Genomic DNA, 19,755 nt, shown 5'->3' on the forward strand with positions numbered 1-19,755 from the left:
AAGAAAATATTCTCTCTTCACCTGCATAAGAGAACACTGCTCTCTAAAGCCGGTTTAGCATTTCAACAAACTCTGGTTCCAGGTTCCTAGCCTGTGACTTCCACCAGTTCAGTGGTTTGCCTTTCTTTAAAACTTCTCCGGGACATGTGTACTGCTTGAATATTATTTTATGTATATCTAATTTAAATGCTTTTAGTAGATTAGAGATCGAGTTTAGGCCATAACATATGTTGTCATAATTTTCAATTTAATTTTCATTTGATACATTTTGATCCCTCAGGGAGCACTCAGGCCATAGTCTTTTCTCTGGAACCACGAGGGCTAGAAATGTAATTCTACTTTAAATGAAATCTGAAATTTGCACAATCTCAAAACTAGAGATGCCAGGCTTCAGAAAAATCACCAAATATTGTGAGACAAAATAAAATCCCCAAACTCACAAGAATATTATGTGAGCTGACAATACTATAGCTGGACAAAAAAAGTTCAACAAAAATGATTTTTCACATGATTTTTAGGAAAATATTCAAAATGATTTTTCTGATCATTTCAATGAAATTATGCTAAATGAAAAAATATTTCACATTGATTCAAAATGAGACATTGTAATTAAATGGAATAAAAGATTTTATTAACCAGTTCTCCTATCCTTTCTAAAAAGAAACACAGAGGGGGAAATGATAGTTGAAGAAAAAGAAAAACTAAAAACAAAATTTTGTTTTAATAATATTTGATTAAAAATTGAAAAATCCATAAAATATTTCAAATAAAATAGAAATAATTTTAAAATACATTTTCACAATAATAATTCCATTTTTCCCAACTAGCTTTACTTCTATGGATTTCTTTATGAAATCTCACCTCCAATGGATTTTCACACAAAAGGAGCTTATCTGTCACACAATATATAAATTTGCCTCTTTTTTATTATGTTATGAAATCCCCTATTCAGCAACACTCTCAAACACAGGATCAAACTTAGACACATGCTTAGTTCCCATGATTTAATCAGGAGAAAAGGATGCAATTTTCTATTTTGATTGATTCTGGAAATAATTTTCCTTTTTTCCCTTGAAAGTATCAGAAGCAAAAGGATTCAGCCCCACAGTCAGCTCTAGAAAACTGAAATGACAACAGGCAGAAAAATAGGCTGATAACCACTGGATTTGGCACAGTAACTTTCTTCCTGTATTCTAAATACTGGAAGTTATTTTTTTACAAATCTTTTCCCTGACATCACTGAGAACAGAATGAGGCCCAGGGTTCTTCAATAAAACAAAATAGCAAAAAAACAAATTATTAATTCAACCTGCTGTACAAATCTCATGGTACACTGCTACGAAAATGAGCAATGCATTTGAATGTTAATCAATTTGAATGTACATGTATTGTAGTGTTAATAAAGAGTGAAACAAATTATCAGAGGATTATTTAATCTTCAAATTGTCCAAGCAACAAGCAGTGTATATTAGGAGTTGGTTACAAAGAGTCATTCTGAAGCAAAATTAACCTACCTGATTGTAAAACTTCTCAGAAGGAGCAATCTTCAGGACGTGGTCAGACGTCACTGGTTTTGTTGAGATAATTGCGTTTTGAGTCAGTAGTCCAGTTTATCAAATTTTACAGCTAATTCTGGTAATAAAATAGCTACAGAGTTTTCTCATTGCTTTTCCTTACACTTGTTTAAATAAATGTGTTTGTGTTCCAGACCAATAAATGTGCTTTCCTCCTCTCGCAGCATTTGCAGAGTTTGAAAGAGAAAGTAAAACGGTAACTGGAAAGTTGCAGTAATTTCACATCCTGTCACAAGGGGCGATTAGATAGATTAAAGAAACAACTCCACAGTCCTGCTGAGCTGGAAGCAAATGCACAGGCAGAGTCAAGCATCCAGGTGGCCCAAGTTACCTGAATCCATTAATGATTTCAAAGAGACTCTTCCTGCTTTTTTGTGAACTACAATAAATGGAATGGGGGGAAAAAACCCACCTTTGTTATCATAGAGTTAAGGTTTCCCAAAGAAGCTCATACCCTTCCAGAACATCAAGTGCATCAAAAGTCGTTTGCAATGTTGTTGTAGCCATGTTGGTCACAGGATATTAGACAGACAAAGTGGATGAGGTAATCTCTCTATTGGACCAAGTTCTATTGGTAATAAAGACAAGTTTTTGAGCCATAAAGACCTGAAGAAGAGCTCTGTGTAGCTTGAAAATGTGTCTCTTTCACCAACAGAAGTTGGTCCAATAAAAGATATTACCTTACCCACCAGGTGTCTCTAAGTTCATCAAAACTCAGACTTCTGAAAACCAGGACATACAGAGTTAATGCAGAGTTGACTCTGCTCCACTGGAGCTGGCAATACTTACGATGAATTTTCTGCATACACTCCAACGGCCTTCACTGTGTTAGGTACACCTGTGTTGAGTGGTGGATGAATTAGGTGGAGCACCTTGGGAGATCTCTGAGTCTGATATGAGGAGAGTGGGGGGGTTAGTTTGAGAAGTGTCTCAGAGCTCTGATTGTGATATGAAATCTGAGTCTGCACACACCCACCCACACTCCATATACGCTATCAAAGGAAAGAGGGGCATCTTTAAAAATCTAGCCATTAGAGCCCAGTTCTGCTTCCTCATATCTCACATATTCTCATTGGCTTTGTTGGGAGTTCTGGTGGTGCAAAAAGTGGAATTGCTGGACCTCAAATTATCAGCATTACAGTAACTCGTCACCTAACACTGTAATTATGTTCCTGAAAAATGTGAATTTATGCAAAATGATATTAAGCAAATCCAATTTCCCCATAAGAATTAATGTAAATAGGGGGAGTTAGGTTTCAGGGAAATTTTTTTCACCAGACAAAAGACATTATATACATATACAGTATAAATTTTAAACAATTTTAAATGAACAGTTTAATATTGTACACAGCAATAAATGATTGTGAAGCTTGGTTGAGGTGGTGGAATAGGAGGGTGGAATATTTCCCAGGGAATGCCTTGCTGCTAAATGATGAACTAGCACTCAGCTGAGCCCTCAAGGGTTAATAGGCTGTTGTTAATGTAGCCTTACACTCTACAAGGCAGCATGGACTGAGGCAGAAGGGAGGAAACACAATAGATGCAGGGCAGTAGCTGCAAACACTTCCCTGCAAAAACTGAACATGATGATGAGCCCACACTATCCAGCTGGAGTGCACCACTCCCTCCTCCTGACAGCACATGCACAGCTGCACAGGTGCTGACTTTCCAAAGTGCTGGGGGGTGCATGCATGAGTGAGAGAGACGTGCATTGCCCCTTTAAGTATGCTGAGCCCAGTTCAGGTATGTTGCCCTTTTAAGCAGGTCCCCCAGTTCAGACAGGAAGCAACAGCTTCCAGGAAGCTCCCTCCTTTCTGTCCCTGAGCCCAGTCTCCCTCCTCTGCTTTGTGGAGAGGGGGTATGGAGCGAGGGGGGGCAGGAGCAGGAGCAGGGGGACATCCTGATATCAGCACCCCTCTCCCCCACTTTCCCATCAAGCAGGAAACTCCTGAGAGCAGCTCTAAGGCAGAAGGCAGGGCAGGAGCAGCAGGGCAGTGTGGGGAGGGCCACCTGAAATGCTGCTGGGCAGCTGCTGAGCCACATACCTTACAGAGAATTTAGGGGAGCTGATGGGGGGGGGGGCTGTGAGCCCCCCTTGGTTCTAATCCCCACAAGGAGGGGCTGCTCTTCTGGAGAATCCTGCAAGCAGTGGACAAAGCAGGCAGCTGCCAAACGACTTATAAGGGAGCATTTTGCAACTTTAAACGAGCTTGTTCCCTAATAGATCAGCAACGAAACAATGTTAACAGAACAACATTAAGTGAAGAGTTACCGTATTGTTTTAGTGATATGACTTGTGCATTCGGTGCTTGATCCTAGACTCACTGAAGTCAATAGCTAACTGATGTTAGTGCAGTATCAGGGCTTTAATCTTCTTCTGGTTAAAAAACTTCACTCAAAAAAGTACATAAATAAATAATCAAACACCCTTATCAGGAGACAAATTTGTACACAACTTTTATTTGTTGGAGGAAAAAGCATAACACTTACCAATTTCTGTATCATGTTTCCCTAAAAAAGAAACAAAAATAAATATAAATTATTATTAGAAACATAAGGTTTCGTTTTGTGAAAGATGAACACTGATTATATAATTCATGAGTCTTTGATGGATTTCACTTTCACAACACCAAGAGAAAAAGGTTTTCCTTCCTCCATCTCTTACCTGTTGTTTCTCACTATTGTCAGAACTGAGGTTAAGGCTGAGAGCCCATGTTTATTCAGACCCCTATTTTCTACTGTGTATATTTTTTTCATACTAATTGTTGGGGTGAAATTTATCAAGCTTAGTGTCATCCCAATTTCTTTTTAGCAATAAATGAAATTCCTAAAGTCCATCAGGACTGAGGGGAGAATAACTGCACAGGTCGGGGGGAAGTGGACTGAAAGAGTGAGGAGTGGACAGTGGTTTGATCTCACACACACCCTTTCCCAAGTGCTCCAGTCAGCTTGAGGCAGTACTGGGGAGACGTTCTCTCTGCCTGGTAAAGGGCTTATGCAGATCACTGCCCCCTGAAGCAAAGGGGAACATTTGTAACATTTCTTTCCCTGTGCTGCTGGGGACGGGGGCTTGGCCCAGGGTAGAATTTCATTCTTCACCTTTTTCATTTATTAGAAGACAATTTCATGCTAAATACATTACATTTGCCACTGACTTTTACCTTTTATTTTAAGTAGACAAAGAAGCAAGGCCAATAGAAACAAACAAAACCACCAGGATCACACTCAAAGCCATCATCCAGGGATTCACCCCAGGGAAAAGGAACCTTCTTCAATGCTTACCCAGACAGTAGGCCATAGCGATCGTTCGCCATTTGGTCCGTTCCTGCACAACCGGAAAGGCTTGACAGCCTGAGAGTCCAACATCGGAACAGCCTTGATGAACCCATGGAATAGGGGGTCTACCTCTGGGCTGCCTTCACCCCTTGTTGGTGGAATTTTATCTTGGAAAAAGGAACCTGAGAAATAAAACTCCCAGGACTTGCATTAGTTTGGAAGCAGGGACAAAACTAATTTTTTTCTATTGTATGTGTGCAATAAGAGTGGAAGCATGGCCTCATCTACACTACATAAAAGTCCAGATACTGATTTTAAAAATGGCTCTAGGCAACACAGCTTTAGCACTGTTTTATCTGTGAATGAACAGGACTAGTTTGATTCATTGGCATTCAGAGGTTCATAGAGCTCAGGGGCAAATTCTCTGCTCATAAGACCACATTGACTTCAGTGGAGTTATGTCTGCAAATATTTTGGCCTGCAGTGTTCAGCGACATTCAGGAATTGCCAAATTAATTAGAATATTTTTGCAACTCACTAGTTCCCCACAATATTTGGATGAATCATTATCACAATTAATCCAAACATTAAGTGAAGCAAATTAATCAGTCTTCACTTGCTGTTCTTGTGTTTTCAATGTTTAGGTCGCCGAGGCAGGGTGGGCATTTCAGACATGCCTACAGCATTCTCCATATGTGGCTTGTGCTCTGGTTTTGTGAAACTTGTGTAAGTCAGCTTAATAGTGACCTATATTCATTAGCATAAATCCATCAAGAACTGACTTAAACTAAATATATAGGCCACTCTGAAACTGAAATAAGAGTGTTCAGACAAGAGGTATTATCAGTAACTAAATAGATAGTCAGTGCAACTTTTGTGAGTAGACAAAAGCAAAGTGAGCGATGAGCCCAAGTTCCATGGAATGTCAACAGAAAGAGCACCACACAATTTGCATGACATTTCATACAGTGAAAAGATAGCAAACAAACCACAGCATCAGAATTACTACATTCTAGAAATCATTGAGAGGAAGATAGGTGTGCAGGAATAAGCTGTTTCTATGCAGTGCTTAATCTGTAATGAAAGAGCTGCCGGGGCTCAAGCAATTTTTTTACTTTCATAACTGATGCAGCGAGGCCAGAGGACTATGAACCGTCAAGCCTAGAGGTGCCGGGGCTCAGCCCTGCCAAGCCCTGGCACACATTAAGCACTGGTTTTATGGTTCTGTGATTTGGGTGAATATTTATTCTCAAAATTATGGGAGAGGATTTTTGTTTGTTTGCTTTTTGGGTGGGGGAGTAAGAGTTTCAGGACATTCAGAGTTAGATTAAATTTACATGAAACTCAAAACTCTGGTACACTGAATATTCAAAATTCAGGTAATCAGACTGCCTGAACTGTGACCCTGTGAAGATACCACTCTGCCATTTTCTTTGCTTGTATGTAGATTGTAAAATGTGCACCACGGATTCTTCAGTTCTTTGTTTCCTGTATTTTGTTTTGTTTCTGGTGGTGGTAATTTCAGTGTGGGGTTTGACTGGTAATTGACCTGCTACGTAAATTGTTGATTCCTTTTCTTGATTGAGAAAGGTATTACTGATCCAACAGTTTGAATGTTCTCTCATAATAACAGAATTTTCTGTTTCAAACAGGCCGTTATGCCCCAGGGATTTTGCTTCATAGATTGATGGTAAATGTTGCCCACTGAGATCGCTCCCTAGCACCTTGGGCTCTGGGTACCACCCAGATGACTGACAAACCACCCGGATCCCTCCACCCTGGTGATGCTCAATAGAGATGAGAGGGTTGAAGCCCAAACCTGTGTATATATACATACTATACATGTGGATATCCATGGGCATTTCATCAACATCAAACTGGGATGGTCAAGGAAGGTGCATGATGCATGCATCTTTAGGAACACTGGCCTGTACAGAAATCTGCAAGCAGGGACTTTCTTTCCAGAGCAGAAGATTCCAGTGGGGGATGGTGAAATGCCAATAGCAATCCTGGGAGACCCAGTATACCCTTTATTCCAATGGCTCATGAAACCTTAGATGGGAAATCTGCACAGCAGCAAGGAGTGCTTCAACAATAGGTTGAGCAGGTGCAGAATGACTGTACAATGTGCCTTTGGCAGATTAAAAGCATGCTGGTGCTGCCTTTATGGAATGCTAGACCTAAATGAGGAAACTATTCCCATGGTGATAGCAGCTGGGGGCATGCTCTATAATAGCTGTGAGGCTAAGGGTGAAATGGGGGAGTGGGGGAGGTTTAGATTGGATATTAGGAAAAACTTTTTCACTAAGAGGGTGGTGAAACACTGGAATGCGTTACCTAGGGAGGTGGTAGGATCTCCTTCCTTAGAGGTTTTTAAGGTCAGGCTTGACAAAGCCCTGGCTGGGATGATTTAACTGGGAATTGGTCCTGCTTCGAGCAGGGGGTTGGACTAGATGACCTTCTGGGGTCCCTTCCAACCCTGATATTCTATGATTCTATGATAAATGTTTCCCACAGTGTGGAGCACGGAAGCGGATCACCTGGTGGCTTATTTTAAGCAGCCAGATACCAGGACTACTAGAGGAACATAATGGGAGGCTATTGGAATCAGGGAGGCTTTGAGACAACATTTTGATAATGAACACCAGTAATGTGTATTTCTACAAAGCACTCTGCCATGCTTTGTTAACTTGCTGCTTTGCATTAAAATTTTGATGATTCCTGACCAGGATTTGCAGTCAGCAAGTGTATAACTATCAGCAGCGACCACCATGTGTTGGCGACAAATAAAGATTGGTATCTTTCAGAGTTTGTTTTTATTAAATAATAATTAACAACACACACAAAAGGATTGGTGGGAAGGGAGAAAAAAGCGTATGGCAGTACGCTCTCATAACTGTGTGTAAATCCAGCTATCGTTTTGGAAACTGTCCAAAGGGATGGATGGAACGGCATACAGAGATGTTCTGGGATGTTGCAAGGAATGCGTGGGAGGAGTTTGGGGAAGGCATGGAAAGCAGTTCTGTAATGGCTGGTGAGGGAGCACTCATGTGTTCTGCCTGGAGCATGATTAGGGACCTCAACATTACTGTTTGCTCCTCCATCATTTTTATCATCCACTCCTGGCCCTTTACAATGTGTTCCTTACTCTCCTTTCTGGCCTCCCTGTGAGTTTGAATTATTTTTCCTTTAAAGTCTTTGTCCACTCCCTGTATCCTCTTTTTTCAGCCTCAGAGGATTGGAGCACCTCTCAGAACATGTCCTCCTTGCTGCACCTTGGTCACTTCCTTATTTGGTGGAGGTGCTCCCCCAGTGTGTAGGAAGATCCCCTGAAGGCCAAATCTATAGAAACACAAGAAACAATTCACAGAAGCATGATTTTTAGTTCACGCACAGCACTGAAACATTATAGTGTAAAAATATACCTCTTTTTACATACAAATCACTTTCTCAGTGACCCTTGGCAAGCACACATCTCAGCAAGCATCTTAAACATGGTGAGTGCCCTCCAGGGGAGGGGGAGAGGTTGGGTGCTCAAGATAGGGCAAAGGGTCTAGGTGTTTTTTTAAAGGGATCACTGCAGGTGTCTAGGGACAATATTGCTAATTCAGCCACCATTTTCCACAGGTGGGGGTCATAGAAGCCAATATCTCACTCCTGAGGGTAAGCAAGGATGCAAGGGTGCATCTCCTACAGGCATGGGATTCCAGACCCACTCGGCTGGGCCTGATGCTCACGGGGAGGGAGCTTGAGAGGGAGGTGAGGACCTTGTATTCCCCATCCTTCAGACACATTGTCCAGTATCCATTCCCAGGTGTGAGTCTGACTGGCCCCTTCCTGCTCACAGATTCTCTACAAACCCCCAGAGTCCAGCCTGTCTTGTCTCCCACCTCCACCTCCCAGTAACACCTCCCGTCCATAAATCCCTCAGCACCCAGGACAATGGGGAAAGTATCAAATCTCTTAGGATTATCGGGAAGATCCTGTGGGGTATGTCCATCTCTCACATGTTTAAGATCCTCAGACCAGGATGAGCCAGGGATTTGATGTGTCTGGATCCAGAGTCATGTTCACTGGGGAGAGAGTCACAGAATCAGTGCCAGGGTCAGGGGCTGGTCACTAGGATGAAAGGGAAATTAACCTTCATTCCCATTAATCACTGTGTCATGGGGCCCCCATGCAATGCCAGGAGGAAGGATATGCCCCAGGGGTGGGAGGGGAACCAGAGAGTTGTGGGGAGGAGCAAGTGTGAGGGGGTTGGGATCAAAGGCTGGGAGATGGTTGGGCAAGGGAAAGGGTTTCCACCCACAGGAAGGAGGGACAAGCACCAAAGGGACAGAGAGGATTGAGGGATGGTGCGGGTGTCAGGGGGGCTATAGGGGACAAGGGGAGATGTAGTCACTGCGGGGCAAAGAGCAGGAGAGGGAAGGTGCCTGAGGAAGAGGAGGTGAGGTAACGGGGAGGCACCAGAGGGACAGAGGATGTTGAGGGGAGGGGCCTTCATGGGGAAGAAAGTGGTTGAAGGAAGAGCCAGGTATCAAGATGGCAGAGGGAAGGGGCTTGCATCAGTGAGGCAGAGGGGGTGAGCAGAGAGCCAGATGTTGGGGGTGAGGGAAGATGCAGGTATCAGAGGGTGTGGTGGGGCAAGCGGAAGAACAGGCATCAAAAGGTGGAAAAGGCAGGTATCAGTAGTAAGAGGGGGGAAGAGGGAAGGGACAGGCCACATGGGAATAGAGGCAGAGAAGAGAGGAGTGGGACAGTCACCTGGGGAGAAAATGGGGGCACCAGAGGATAAAGGAGTGGTGAGGAAAGAGGTGGGCACCCAGGGTTAGAGGGGGGCAAAGGAGAAGGGTGGGCACCAAGTGGGCAGATAGGGAAAAAGAGAGGGGCAGGCCCAGTGGGGCCTGAGGGGGGACAAGGGAAGGGGTGGGAACCACTGAGGCAGAGGGCAGCGAGAGGATGTAGCTGATCTGCAACTGCTAGCAGCCAATATCTCTGATGATGGGACACTAGATGGGGAGGACTTTGAGTTACTACAGAGAATTCTTTCCCAGGTATCTGGCTGGTGGGTCTTGCCCACATACTCAAGGTCTAACTGATCCCCATACTTGGGGTCAGGAAGGAATTTTCCCCTGGGTCAGACTGGCGGAGATCTGAGGGATTTTCACCTTCCTCTGCAACATGGGGCATAGGTCACTTGCAGGTTTAAACTAGTGTAAATGGTGGATTCTCTGTAAACTTGAAATCTTTAAATCATGATTTGAGGACTTTAGTAACTCTTCCAGAGGTTAGAGGTCTATTTCTGGAGTGGGTGGGTGAGGCTCTGTGGTCTGCAATGTGCAGGAAGTCTGACTAGATGATCATGATGGTCCCTTCTGACCTTTGAGTTTATGAGTAAAGTAGATCCCAGCAAGGGACTTTTGTTTCAGATTTTTCAGATTACATGGAGTTATTTAAGTAGTGCCGAAGAGGGTAAACTGAGGCAAGGTACTTGCAGGGCCACCCTGAGGCAGCTGAGTGGAGTACTTAAATGTGCTTCCCCTGACTATATGGTATCAGAAGTGGAATCTGAGATCCCATTCCACCAAGAACGGATGACCAAGCAGCATGGCACAAGCACTTCCATGACGGTGGGACATTCACTCTCTCAAGGTAGTGTCAGGAGGGCAGCAACAACTATGGGAGTTCCAGCTCCCATATTTCGAAGGAACTAAGCAACCACAGTGGTGCCTCAAAGAAGGTCAGTGATTTGAAAGAGTCAGCCACCACAGACAACCACAAGAGAAGAAAGCACAGGACTGGTCCAATATTAGGTACCGACCGTGGGCAAGATGGGCAAATAAGATGGGGTTGGCCCCCAGAAACCAGGATGCTGAGACTGGCCTGGTTTCCCAGAAGAGTCAGAGAAGAGGGGAGTTCCAGGTTATTAAATACGTCCTGCCATGGGGAAGTCATGCCATCCTGCCATGGGGAAGTCAGGCCTAGCTACTGTCATGTCAAAACAGACGACTGTAGGAATCCCTTTTTGCTCCAGGAAGAGTGAGCCCTTCATGGGTTTGTTTCAAATGTAGGGAAAGGGACATGTAAAATACTGCTTTCCTACAAGAACTCTGGATTTTGGAAAGAAGGGGTGTTGCTATGGGGCAGTAAGAATTTCTAATACTGGGCAAAATGAATAGCTAAGAAAGTAGGTCCTGGGGTATAAGCTTCAGGGGAAGAGGCCAGCCAAGGGTTTCAGACTTCGCTCCGCTTACCAGGGGTATCTTAAGTTCACTCCCAGATTCAAAGTTTGGGAGTTTGGGGAGACTGAGTAGCTCCCTCCAGAAGTCTGAAAGGACTCCAGTAGAAAAAGGTGCAACAAGAAGCTCTAGAGAACAGCAGGCTCTCTGGGCCAGGGCAGCTGGGGAGAAGGCTAAATGTGATTCAAAAGTTTTGGTGGTCTCGAGAGATGGGTGTTATAAGAACTCTGAGAGGGATATTTAACAGGTATGTAATTAGCAGGCCCACGTGTGGACTTTCTCATAGAAACTGGCCAAGCAATGGGAGCAAACCCAGTAACCAGTGGACAGGCAGAAGGAGCTACTCACAGAGCAGGAGAGAAGCCATCTGGTTGTGAGTAAGGAGAGTAAATGAGTCAAGGCTCTGAAGAAGGAACATGGCATTCAGCAGAAGAAATTCTGCTCTAGCTTCCAGAAGCCCAGCAGTTGAAGATAAAGCTCCAACACCCGTGTGAGCCAAGTACCGGGGAGATTATTCAAATGTAGGAGAAACTCACAGCTGCTGAATGTACCAAGTGCCAGGCACCACACCACAGGGATGAAGTGGCAAATGCAATTGTCAATACCCCTTGTCAAGGATCCCTGGTCCTAAACAAGAAGAAACACCTGGAGCCCTGAATAGTTCAGCCAAGAGAGGAGCAAAGCAACAGGGAGACGGCAAACAAGAGTCTCAAGACAGCCAAACTGCAGGCTGCCAAGGTAGAAAATGAGCCATGCAAGGGGAAAGCTACTCAGGAGCCAAAACTGAAAGAGCTTGAACAAGCCCTAGGCCTTGTGAATGAGATGCTCCAGAAAGGGCTACAGAACAGGAGTAGTGTGGCTGGAAAACTAGAAGAGTGTTTGCTGGGATATATGAGCCTGCTACGCTGGTTAGATGGTAGTAACCAGGAGACCTTGAAACTGAGGATATGTCTGCATTTGAGATAGGAGGTGTGATTCCCAGCTTATGTAGACATACCCTCCCTAGCTCTGCTCAATTTAGTGTGCTAGCTGGGGAAGTACAGGCACATTGGGCCACCCATTTGAATACATACCAAAGAGGTCCAGGTGAGTTTGTACTTAGGTGGCTAGGTCAATCTGCCACCTGTACTACCCTGGCCACATGGCTATCTTTAGGTGCTAGCCTGGGTACATCTACGTGAGCTGGGAATCACCTCCCAGCTCAAATGTAGATGTATCCTGAGACAAAAGAAGGAACAGCTCCTAGAACAAGTTAAAGAACTAGAAAGGCTAAAGCCAATGGCTCAGGAGATGGCAAAGATGCATGAAGAGGGCTCTGGTATGTGCGATAACACAGAAAGTCCAACAATAAATTACCAGGAGGCTGCATGTACACAGGGGAGAGGAGTGATGCTGTGGGTGTCCTAGAGGACTTTTTAGGGGAACAAGTTGATCACCCACAGAAGGACTGGATGTCGATGGGCACAAAGACAGAGGTGGGGGCTACAAGGGAAGCTGCACTAGTGGCCATGTCCTCTATAGCTACCCAGCAAAGCCATCCACTAATGAACTGGAGACAGCTAGAAGAAAAGGTTGCTGCAGCTGAAGGGAGTAGGGCAGAAGGCCTTGCACAACTAAACACCCTCCAGGCCCAAAGGCTGAGGTCTGGCAGGCGCGAGAGGAGATGCAAAGCTCAAGGGACTGGATCTCAGCCCAAGCCATCCAGCAGGAGCAGGAGCTGGCCTGTCTTAGCACTGAGAAAGTGACCAGGGAACAGCAATCTTTGTTGTTGCAAAAAGAGATGACAAAGCTCCAGAACCAGCTTAAGACTGAGGGTGGAATGAAGCCCAACTCTGAGACACATCCGATGTTGGAGATCCCAGAGGCTGAGGTGATGGCCTTGTGGCAAGAGCTGAAATTATGCCAGAGAGAGAAAGCATGGCTTCTCCAGAAAACTGATCAGTTGGGCAGTGAGGTATACCAGCCGGCTGGAGAAAAGAACAGCGCTGAGGTGGGTTTAGAGGTACAGGACCATTGAGTGGAAGATGGGCTGTCTGAGGAGGGGATTCCACATGCTGAAAGGAAAAGCCACCATGTTAATTACTTTAAAACACACGTTCAAGAGGAATCTGAAATAATAAGGGACAAGACAGGGGACCTCTCCCCCAGAGGCCTGAAAGAGCAACACAAAGCCTGAACCAGAGCAGGTCTAAAAAGAAGTCCATCCTAAAGGAAAGGCTGTCCACCCCAGGGGAGGAGCAGAAAGGTACTTTTCCAGCTGATAACATTGCACATGGTCATGTGGGCTGACGAGGATCTGAAATGGACTCCCCTAGCTCCTTTATTGAAGGCTTCAGGAAAAAAAGATTCAGTGTTTAATAATTAGAAACATTAACAAGAAGATAGTCTGAGTAAAAGATTACCTTGACTCCAAAGGGTGCATGTGAGTCTACTGGGGGATGCTGCTGTCCCAGAGACCATGAGGCAGCCTTATGCTGATTGGGCCAGTAGACTTGACTGACAAAGAGTACAGTAATTAATTGTAGTGTAGACATGCCCTTACAAGGAGTACAAGTTGTTGTGAGCTACTCCATGCTGAAGACTATGGGGGATTTTACCCATCACATGAGCTACATAGAATGTTGGGGACACAACTCCTGGTCTCTTCATACTTTGGAATAAAAATATGGCCAAGGGCCTTGCAGATTTCCTTGTGGCAGCAGGGCAGGAAGTATCCCCTGTAGAATATAACCGACATTACCCATGGTCAAGTCTACCTTTGGGTACAGGGGGGATATGTCACGGGGACTAGCCCTTTAAGGGGAATCAGTGCCCAGGCTACCTGTGACATGCTCACAAAAAGGAAAACCAGCCATCCCAGACCCAAATGGAAGTAACTAAATCCTTAGATGGGTTACCAGAGCTCAGCTGAAGGGACCCCAGAAAGAGGAAGTTGCTGAGGAGAGGGGCTCCCAGGAGAGCTCACTAGAGCAGAGAGCCTAGAGAGAGGAGCTCCCAGAGATGACTATTACAGCAGCAGCAGCTGTAGCAGGACAGAACCCTGCAGGTGAGGATTGTAGGGAAATATGTGCAGTCTGAACTGAAGCCAGCTCCAGGAAGAAGGGCTGCAGGTTCCTGACTCAAGGAGTGTGAGGAGTTTGAGGGAGAGCCAGGGGCTGGAGCAGAGTGAATGAGATTTTATTTTTGATGGTTTACTTGGACTCAAAATAGGGGACTTTTACTGAGATCTTTCAGACAGTGCGCAGTGCCATTGACCAATCAGGGGATGGTGGGGTGGAAGGAAAGGGTTAATCCCAGTGTGGTGCCACGTTGCTGCCCAGCCCTGGCTGGTCTCTGCCCTCCGAGTGCAGCACAGGGCGTGTGTCTCTGAGCAGATCCCTGCCCACTCGGCCAGGCCATTTGTCCCAGGCAAGTTAGATGTCTTCAAGTCACCAGAGCCTGATGAAATGCATCCTAGAATACTCAAGGAGCTGACTGAGGAGATATCTGAGCCATAAGTGATTATCTTTGAAAAGTCATGAGAGATGGGAGAGATTCCAGAAGACTGGAAAAGGGCAAATAGAGTGCCAACCTATAAAAAGGAAATAAGGACAAACCATGGAATTAAAAATTAGACAGCTTAACTTCTGTACCCGGAAAGATAATGGAGCAAATAATTAAGCAATCAATTTGCAAACATCTAGAAGATAATAAGGTGATAAGTAACAGTCAGCATGGATTTGTCAAGAACAAATCATGTCAAACTAACCTGATAGCTTTCTTTGACAGGATAACAAGCCTTGTGGATGGGGGGAAGCGGTAGAACGTGGTATATCTTGACTTTAGTAATAAAGCTCTTGATACTGTCTCACCTGAGCTGCTCATAAATAAAGTGGGGAAATGCAACCTAGATGGAGCTATTTTAAGGTGGGTGCAAAACTGGTTGGAAAACCGTTCCCAGAGAGTAGTTATCAGTGGTTCACAGTCAAGCTGGAGGGGCATATCAAGTGGAGTCCTGCAGGAATCAGTTCTCGGTCCAGTTCTGTTCAATATCTTTATCAATGATTTATACAATGACATTGAGAGTACACTTATAAGGTTTGCAGATGATAGCAAGCAAGTGCTTTGGAGGATAGGATAAAAATTCAAAATGATCTGGACAAACTGGAGCAATGCTCTGAACTAAATAGGATGAAATTCAATAAGGGCAAATGCAGAGTACTCCATTTAGGAAGAAACAATCAGTTGCACACATACAAAATGGGAAATGACTGCCCAGGAAGGAGTACTGTGGAAAGGGATCTGGAGGTCATAGTAGACCATAAGCTAAATATGAGTCAACAGTGTAAAACTGTTGCCAAAAAAAAACAATCATTCTGGGATGTATAGCAGGAGTATTGTAAGCAAGACATGAGAAGTAATTCTTTCTCTCTACTCAGTACTGATTAGGCCTCAACTGGGTTATTGTGTCCAGTTCTGGGTGCGACATTTCAGGAAAGTTTTGGACAAATTGGAGAGAGTCCAGAGAAGACCAGCAAAAATGATTAAACATCTAGAAAACATGACCTATGAGGGAAGACTGAAAAAACTGGGTTTGTTTAGTCTGGAAAAGAGAAGACTGAGAGGGGACATGATAACAGTTTTCATGTACGTAAAAGGTTGTTACAAGGAAGAGGGAGAAAATTGTTTTTCTCAACCTCTGAGGATAGGATAAGAAGCAATGGGCTTAAATTGCAGCAAGGGAGGTTTAGATTGGACATTAGGAAAAACTTTCTAACTGTCAGAGTGGTTAAGCACTGGAATAGATTGCCTAGGGATGTTGTGGAATCTCCATCACTGGAGATTTTTAAGAACAGGTTAGACAAACACCTGTCAGGGATGGTCTAGATAATACTTGGTCCTGTCATGAGTGCAGGGGACTGGACTAGATGACCTCTCGAGGTCCCTTCCAGTCCTATGATTCTATGATTCTCTAATGGAGCTGCGCCATGCCCCATCCCTGATATTCCCCTTTTCAGTAATTAACCATGTTCAGCCACCAGATTATTGCTTGGACTTTCAATGGCTTAATAAAAAAGCACAGAGGAGCCACATCTCACCATGTATTTCCCTGTGAGATTCTTTTAATCCTGTGGGAGGATGTGTGTTGGACCAGAGCAGAGCACATCATCAATTCTCAGGGACCACAGCCAACTGGAGTACATTAGAGCAGCCCCTAGGACAGCTTGATAATCAGGGAGCCAACACCAGTTCCCTCACTGTCCTCATCCCCCTCCCTGAGCAGATCTTGGCACCGCAGAGAATCTGGGCCTCCAGTTCAAAGAACTCTTCCTGTATAAGTGTCTCCATAATCTGGATGATGCTGGCCTGACTCCAAGGGGTGCTGAGTGCCTGCAACTCCTGCCGGCTTCAGTGGGTCAGACCCATGTGCCTGATTCTACAGCTGTGGTATGTGGAAGCCACACAGGACTCAGCAGGCCCAATCCTCCTCCAAGGAAACCAACATCTGCGGAGAGCTCACAGGGCTGGGCCCTATTTGTATAAAACAATTCTTGTTCTTGTTACACTGTCTCTCTGGTCAGTAAGTGAAGTTTGTTTTTACAAGTATTTTCAAGGGTTAATATGAAAAATAAAACTGATAATATGCATATTTCAATGCCACAGATTTTCTATTTATTATTTCTGGGTAATATCTGTATATTTGTTTCTTATCACTCCTTCCTCTGGATTTTCCCTTGTCTTGTAAATTAACTGTTACAGTAACATGCTTCAGTTTTTTACACTAACATTTCTTTTGCACACACAGCTCTGAGTGTTCACTTTCCAAGTTTGAGCTTAATCAAAACTAGTAAAAATGCACGTACCTTTCACTGCCTCATATTCCGCTGGAAGGTAAAAGACACCTTCAGTTAATGTTGAGTCACCAAAATTAATGGGCAATAGTCGAACTAAGAGTGACGTCTCCCACACTGATGATACGAATGTTCTGAAAGATCTGTCAATAGGACGCTAAGCAGAGAAGAGCGCAGAGCAGAGCTTCTTATGGGGACAGGGACCCAAGCTGTCCTGTCCCAGCTGTTACATGTACTAACTTATACACCTCAGATACTGCACACATAAACCTGGACCAGAGAGCAGGGCTTGCTGGCTCCAAGTCACCGTTCCACGTCCCTCCCACACTGATCCCTGCAACCTCCTCCCCACCTGCCACTCTTCATCCCCCATCCTCTGCACAGACACACATGCCTTTAAGCCCCACCCCAGGCCATATCTCCACATCCCATGCTGGTCTGCTGCTCCCACTGCACATTATTATTTACATTCCAGTAGCATCTAGAGGTCGCACTCAGGGCTGGGCCCCACTGCGCTAGGTCCTGTACACACACGCTCAGGGCTGGGGCCCACCATACTAGGTCCTGTACACAAACACTCAGGGCTGGGCCCCACTGCGCTAGGTCCTGTACACACACGCTCAGGGCTGGGGCCCACCATACTAGGTCCTGTACACATACACTCAGGGCTGGGCCCCCACTGCACTTGGTTCTGTACACACACACACACTCCAGACTATAAAAAGACACAGTCCCTGCTCCAAAGAGTTTACAATCTAGGGTCCTGACCATGCAAAAGCCCAGGTATAATTTTACTCACAAACCTGCTTCTTTTCCCCACACCTCTCCAACTACTGCCCCATCTTCCCTTCCGGGTTGTTTCTGCTACCACATCCCCCACCGTCTTATTGTCCCTTCACTAAGACCCTCTGCCCCACCCAGCACCACACCAGCACAAGCTAATAGTCTTTGCCATTAGTCCCTTCACCATTCAGCCCTTCCCTGTCTGTCAAATCCACCAGCTTTACTGAGCTGTCAACACTGTCTTCCCATTGCATAGAAAACATTTTTTGCCCTCTTGGGCAAAATGGTAAGGGCTGCTCCTGGCAGGCTGGGTCACCCACCTGTCTGCTTCTCCCTCAAGCACCTCAGTGTTTTCTCCCCTTCCGTGCATGGAGAAAATGCCCCATCAATATTTGTAAAGCTGCTCCCTTATTCTCTCTTAAATCCCTCCTCCAAACACATATATGCTGTGGCCCCAGTAAAAAACTGGCTGGGCAAGTGATGAGCTGGACTTTGGTTTCTTTTTATCATTACCTCGCTGCTTGCCCTCCCAACCCCTCACGTCCCTTGTGTTTTTCATCCCTCTGTTATAGCCTGTCTGTCATGTAGAGGGTGAGCTCCCTGGGGCAGGTATCTCTTTGTTATATGGAGTTTGTGTGGACTGAAGGGAGACAGTGGGTGTGTCTGGGAGGCCATAGAAGAGGCTGAGCTGGGAACATCACAGAGGTCATTAGAGATTTTGGTGAGAGTGGTTTCAGGGGAGTGAATGGGGAAGAAGCTCAATTGGAGAGGGTCTAGGTCTAGGACAGGAGCGGCAGAAGATTCCTAAAAGTGCGGGGCCCACCATCACCCCAACCATGGACCCTCCCCCTCACAGCTCTCATTCCCCCAAGGCCCCTCCCTCACAGCGCCCATTCTCCCATGGCCCCGCCTTCGCACCGCCCCTTCTTCCTGAGCCCCTGCGCTGCCTCTTCCTCCCAAGACCCCGCTCCCCCCTTGCTCCTTTGTGCCCCCTCACCCCATTACTTGTTCTTATGGCAGGTAAAAAGTGGAGCTCCATGGCCCCTTGGTGCCCCCTATTCCAGCACCCCTGTCTAGGATGGAACAGGAGGAGAGAAACTCCAGACTGTGATTGTAGACAGAGCGTTCATTGAGCTTAGCGGGAGAAGGGAGAAGGGACAGTAGGTAGAGAGGCAATTAGGATCAGGGATGGAAAGTTTTAGGATGGGAGAGACTAAGTGTCACAAGGTGGCTGGTCTTTTAAGGAGAGTTGGGGCCCAGTTCCACCCTGAGATTAATCAGCTGATGCTGAGGCCAGGGATCAAGTGATGGCTTGAAGATCTCCTGGTCCTAATAAAAGCCTGGCCAGCAAGTTCTTCAGCTAAGGGAGAGCTTCAGGGAGCAGGAAGACTCCAGGAGGAGACCCTGAGGCAGGGAAAAGAGCCCAGTTCCTGTATGATTCTCAGGCAGACAGCTGGTGGGGTGCAATCTTGCAGGGAGGGGCTAGGCCCATGCAGAAGATCCCGGCTCAGGGGAAATGATGTCTGTTGTGCTGGGGAGCGGGGTGAGGTGGTTATAGAGTGATTCTCAATTAATATTTGATTAAAGTTGAACACCTTAAACAAAACAGACAGAGTGAGCCTCATACCAGAATATCCCATAGCCCAGTAGTTAGAGCACTGTCCTGAGAGTTGGGAGACCCCTGTTCAAATCCTTTCTCCTCATCAGCAGAGAGAGGGGACTTCAACCAGAGTCTCCCACATTTCGGGTGGGTACCCTAACCCCTAGGCTAAAGGTTATAAGAGAGTTTTGCCTCCTCCCAGTCTCCCACCTCTGTTCTTTGTGTCATTGGGTGACCTCTGAGCATGTCTACAGGATCAGTCTTCATAGGTGAGACAGGTGCTCCTTCCTCCAGTTTGTGGGTCACTTTGGGGCTCAGGTGGGAGATAGGTGCCTAAACGTCTAGAGCAAGGCAGCCATGTATATGCCCAGAGGCAGAAACTTAGACACTGAGAGAATTTTTACAGCAGAGATTTCTGTCCCGAGTGAGTTTAGGCACCCACACAGTTATGC

At 45.5% G+C, this 19,755-nt stretch overlaps 2 protein-coding genes across 2 annotated transcripts in view; both read right to left on the bottom strand.

Moving 5' to 3' along the window:
* LOC311531239 (butyrophilin subfamily 1 member A1-like) overlaps nucleotides 1-1,757 on the bottom strand; it is a 43,076-nt gene extending 41,319 nt beyond the window's left edge. Inside the window, 1 exon segment of the mRNA XM_084648472.1 lies at nucleotides 1,515-1,757. The gene's annotated coding sequence lies outside the window, so the exon portion shown is untranslated.
* A 5,928-nt stretch (nucleotides 1,758-7,685) lies between these two features.
* Nucleotides 7,686-19,755, bottom strand: part of LOC311530254 (butyrophilin subfamily 3 member A2-like) — a gene marked incomplete at its 5' end in the record, with an annotated part of 31,361 nt that continues 19,291 nt past the window's right edge. Inside the window, 3 exons of the mRNA XM_084646717.1 lie at nucleotides 7,686-8,192; nucleotides 8,858-8,923; nucleotides 16,933-16,953. Coding sequence (XP_084502843.1) covers nucleotides 8,871-8,923; nucleotides 16,933-16,953 — 74 coding nt within the window. The 3' untranslated portion in view covers nucleotides 7,686-8,192; nucleotides 8,858-8,870. The remainder of the gene's footprint in view (nucleotides 8,193-8,857; nucleotides 8,924-16,932; nucleotides 16,954-19,755) is intronic.

The sequence above is a fragment of the Lepidochelys olivacea genome, assembly GCF_965140295.1.
Source record: "Lepidochelys olivacea isolate rLepOli2 genome assembly, chromosome: 14".
Taxonomy (NCBI): domain Eukaryota; kingdom Metazoa; phylum Chordata; order Testudines; family Cheloniidae; genus Lepidochelys; species Lepidochelys olivacea.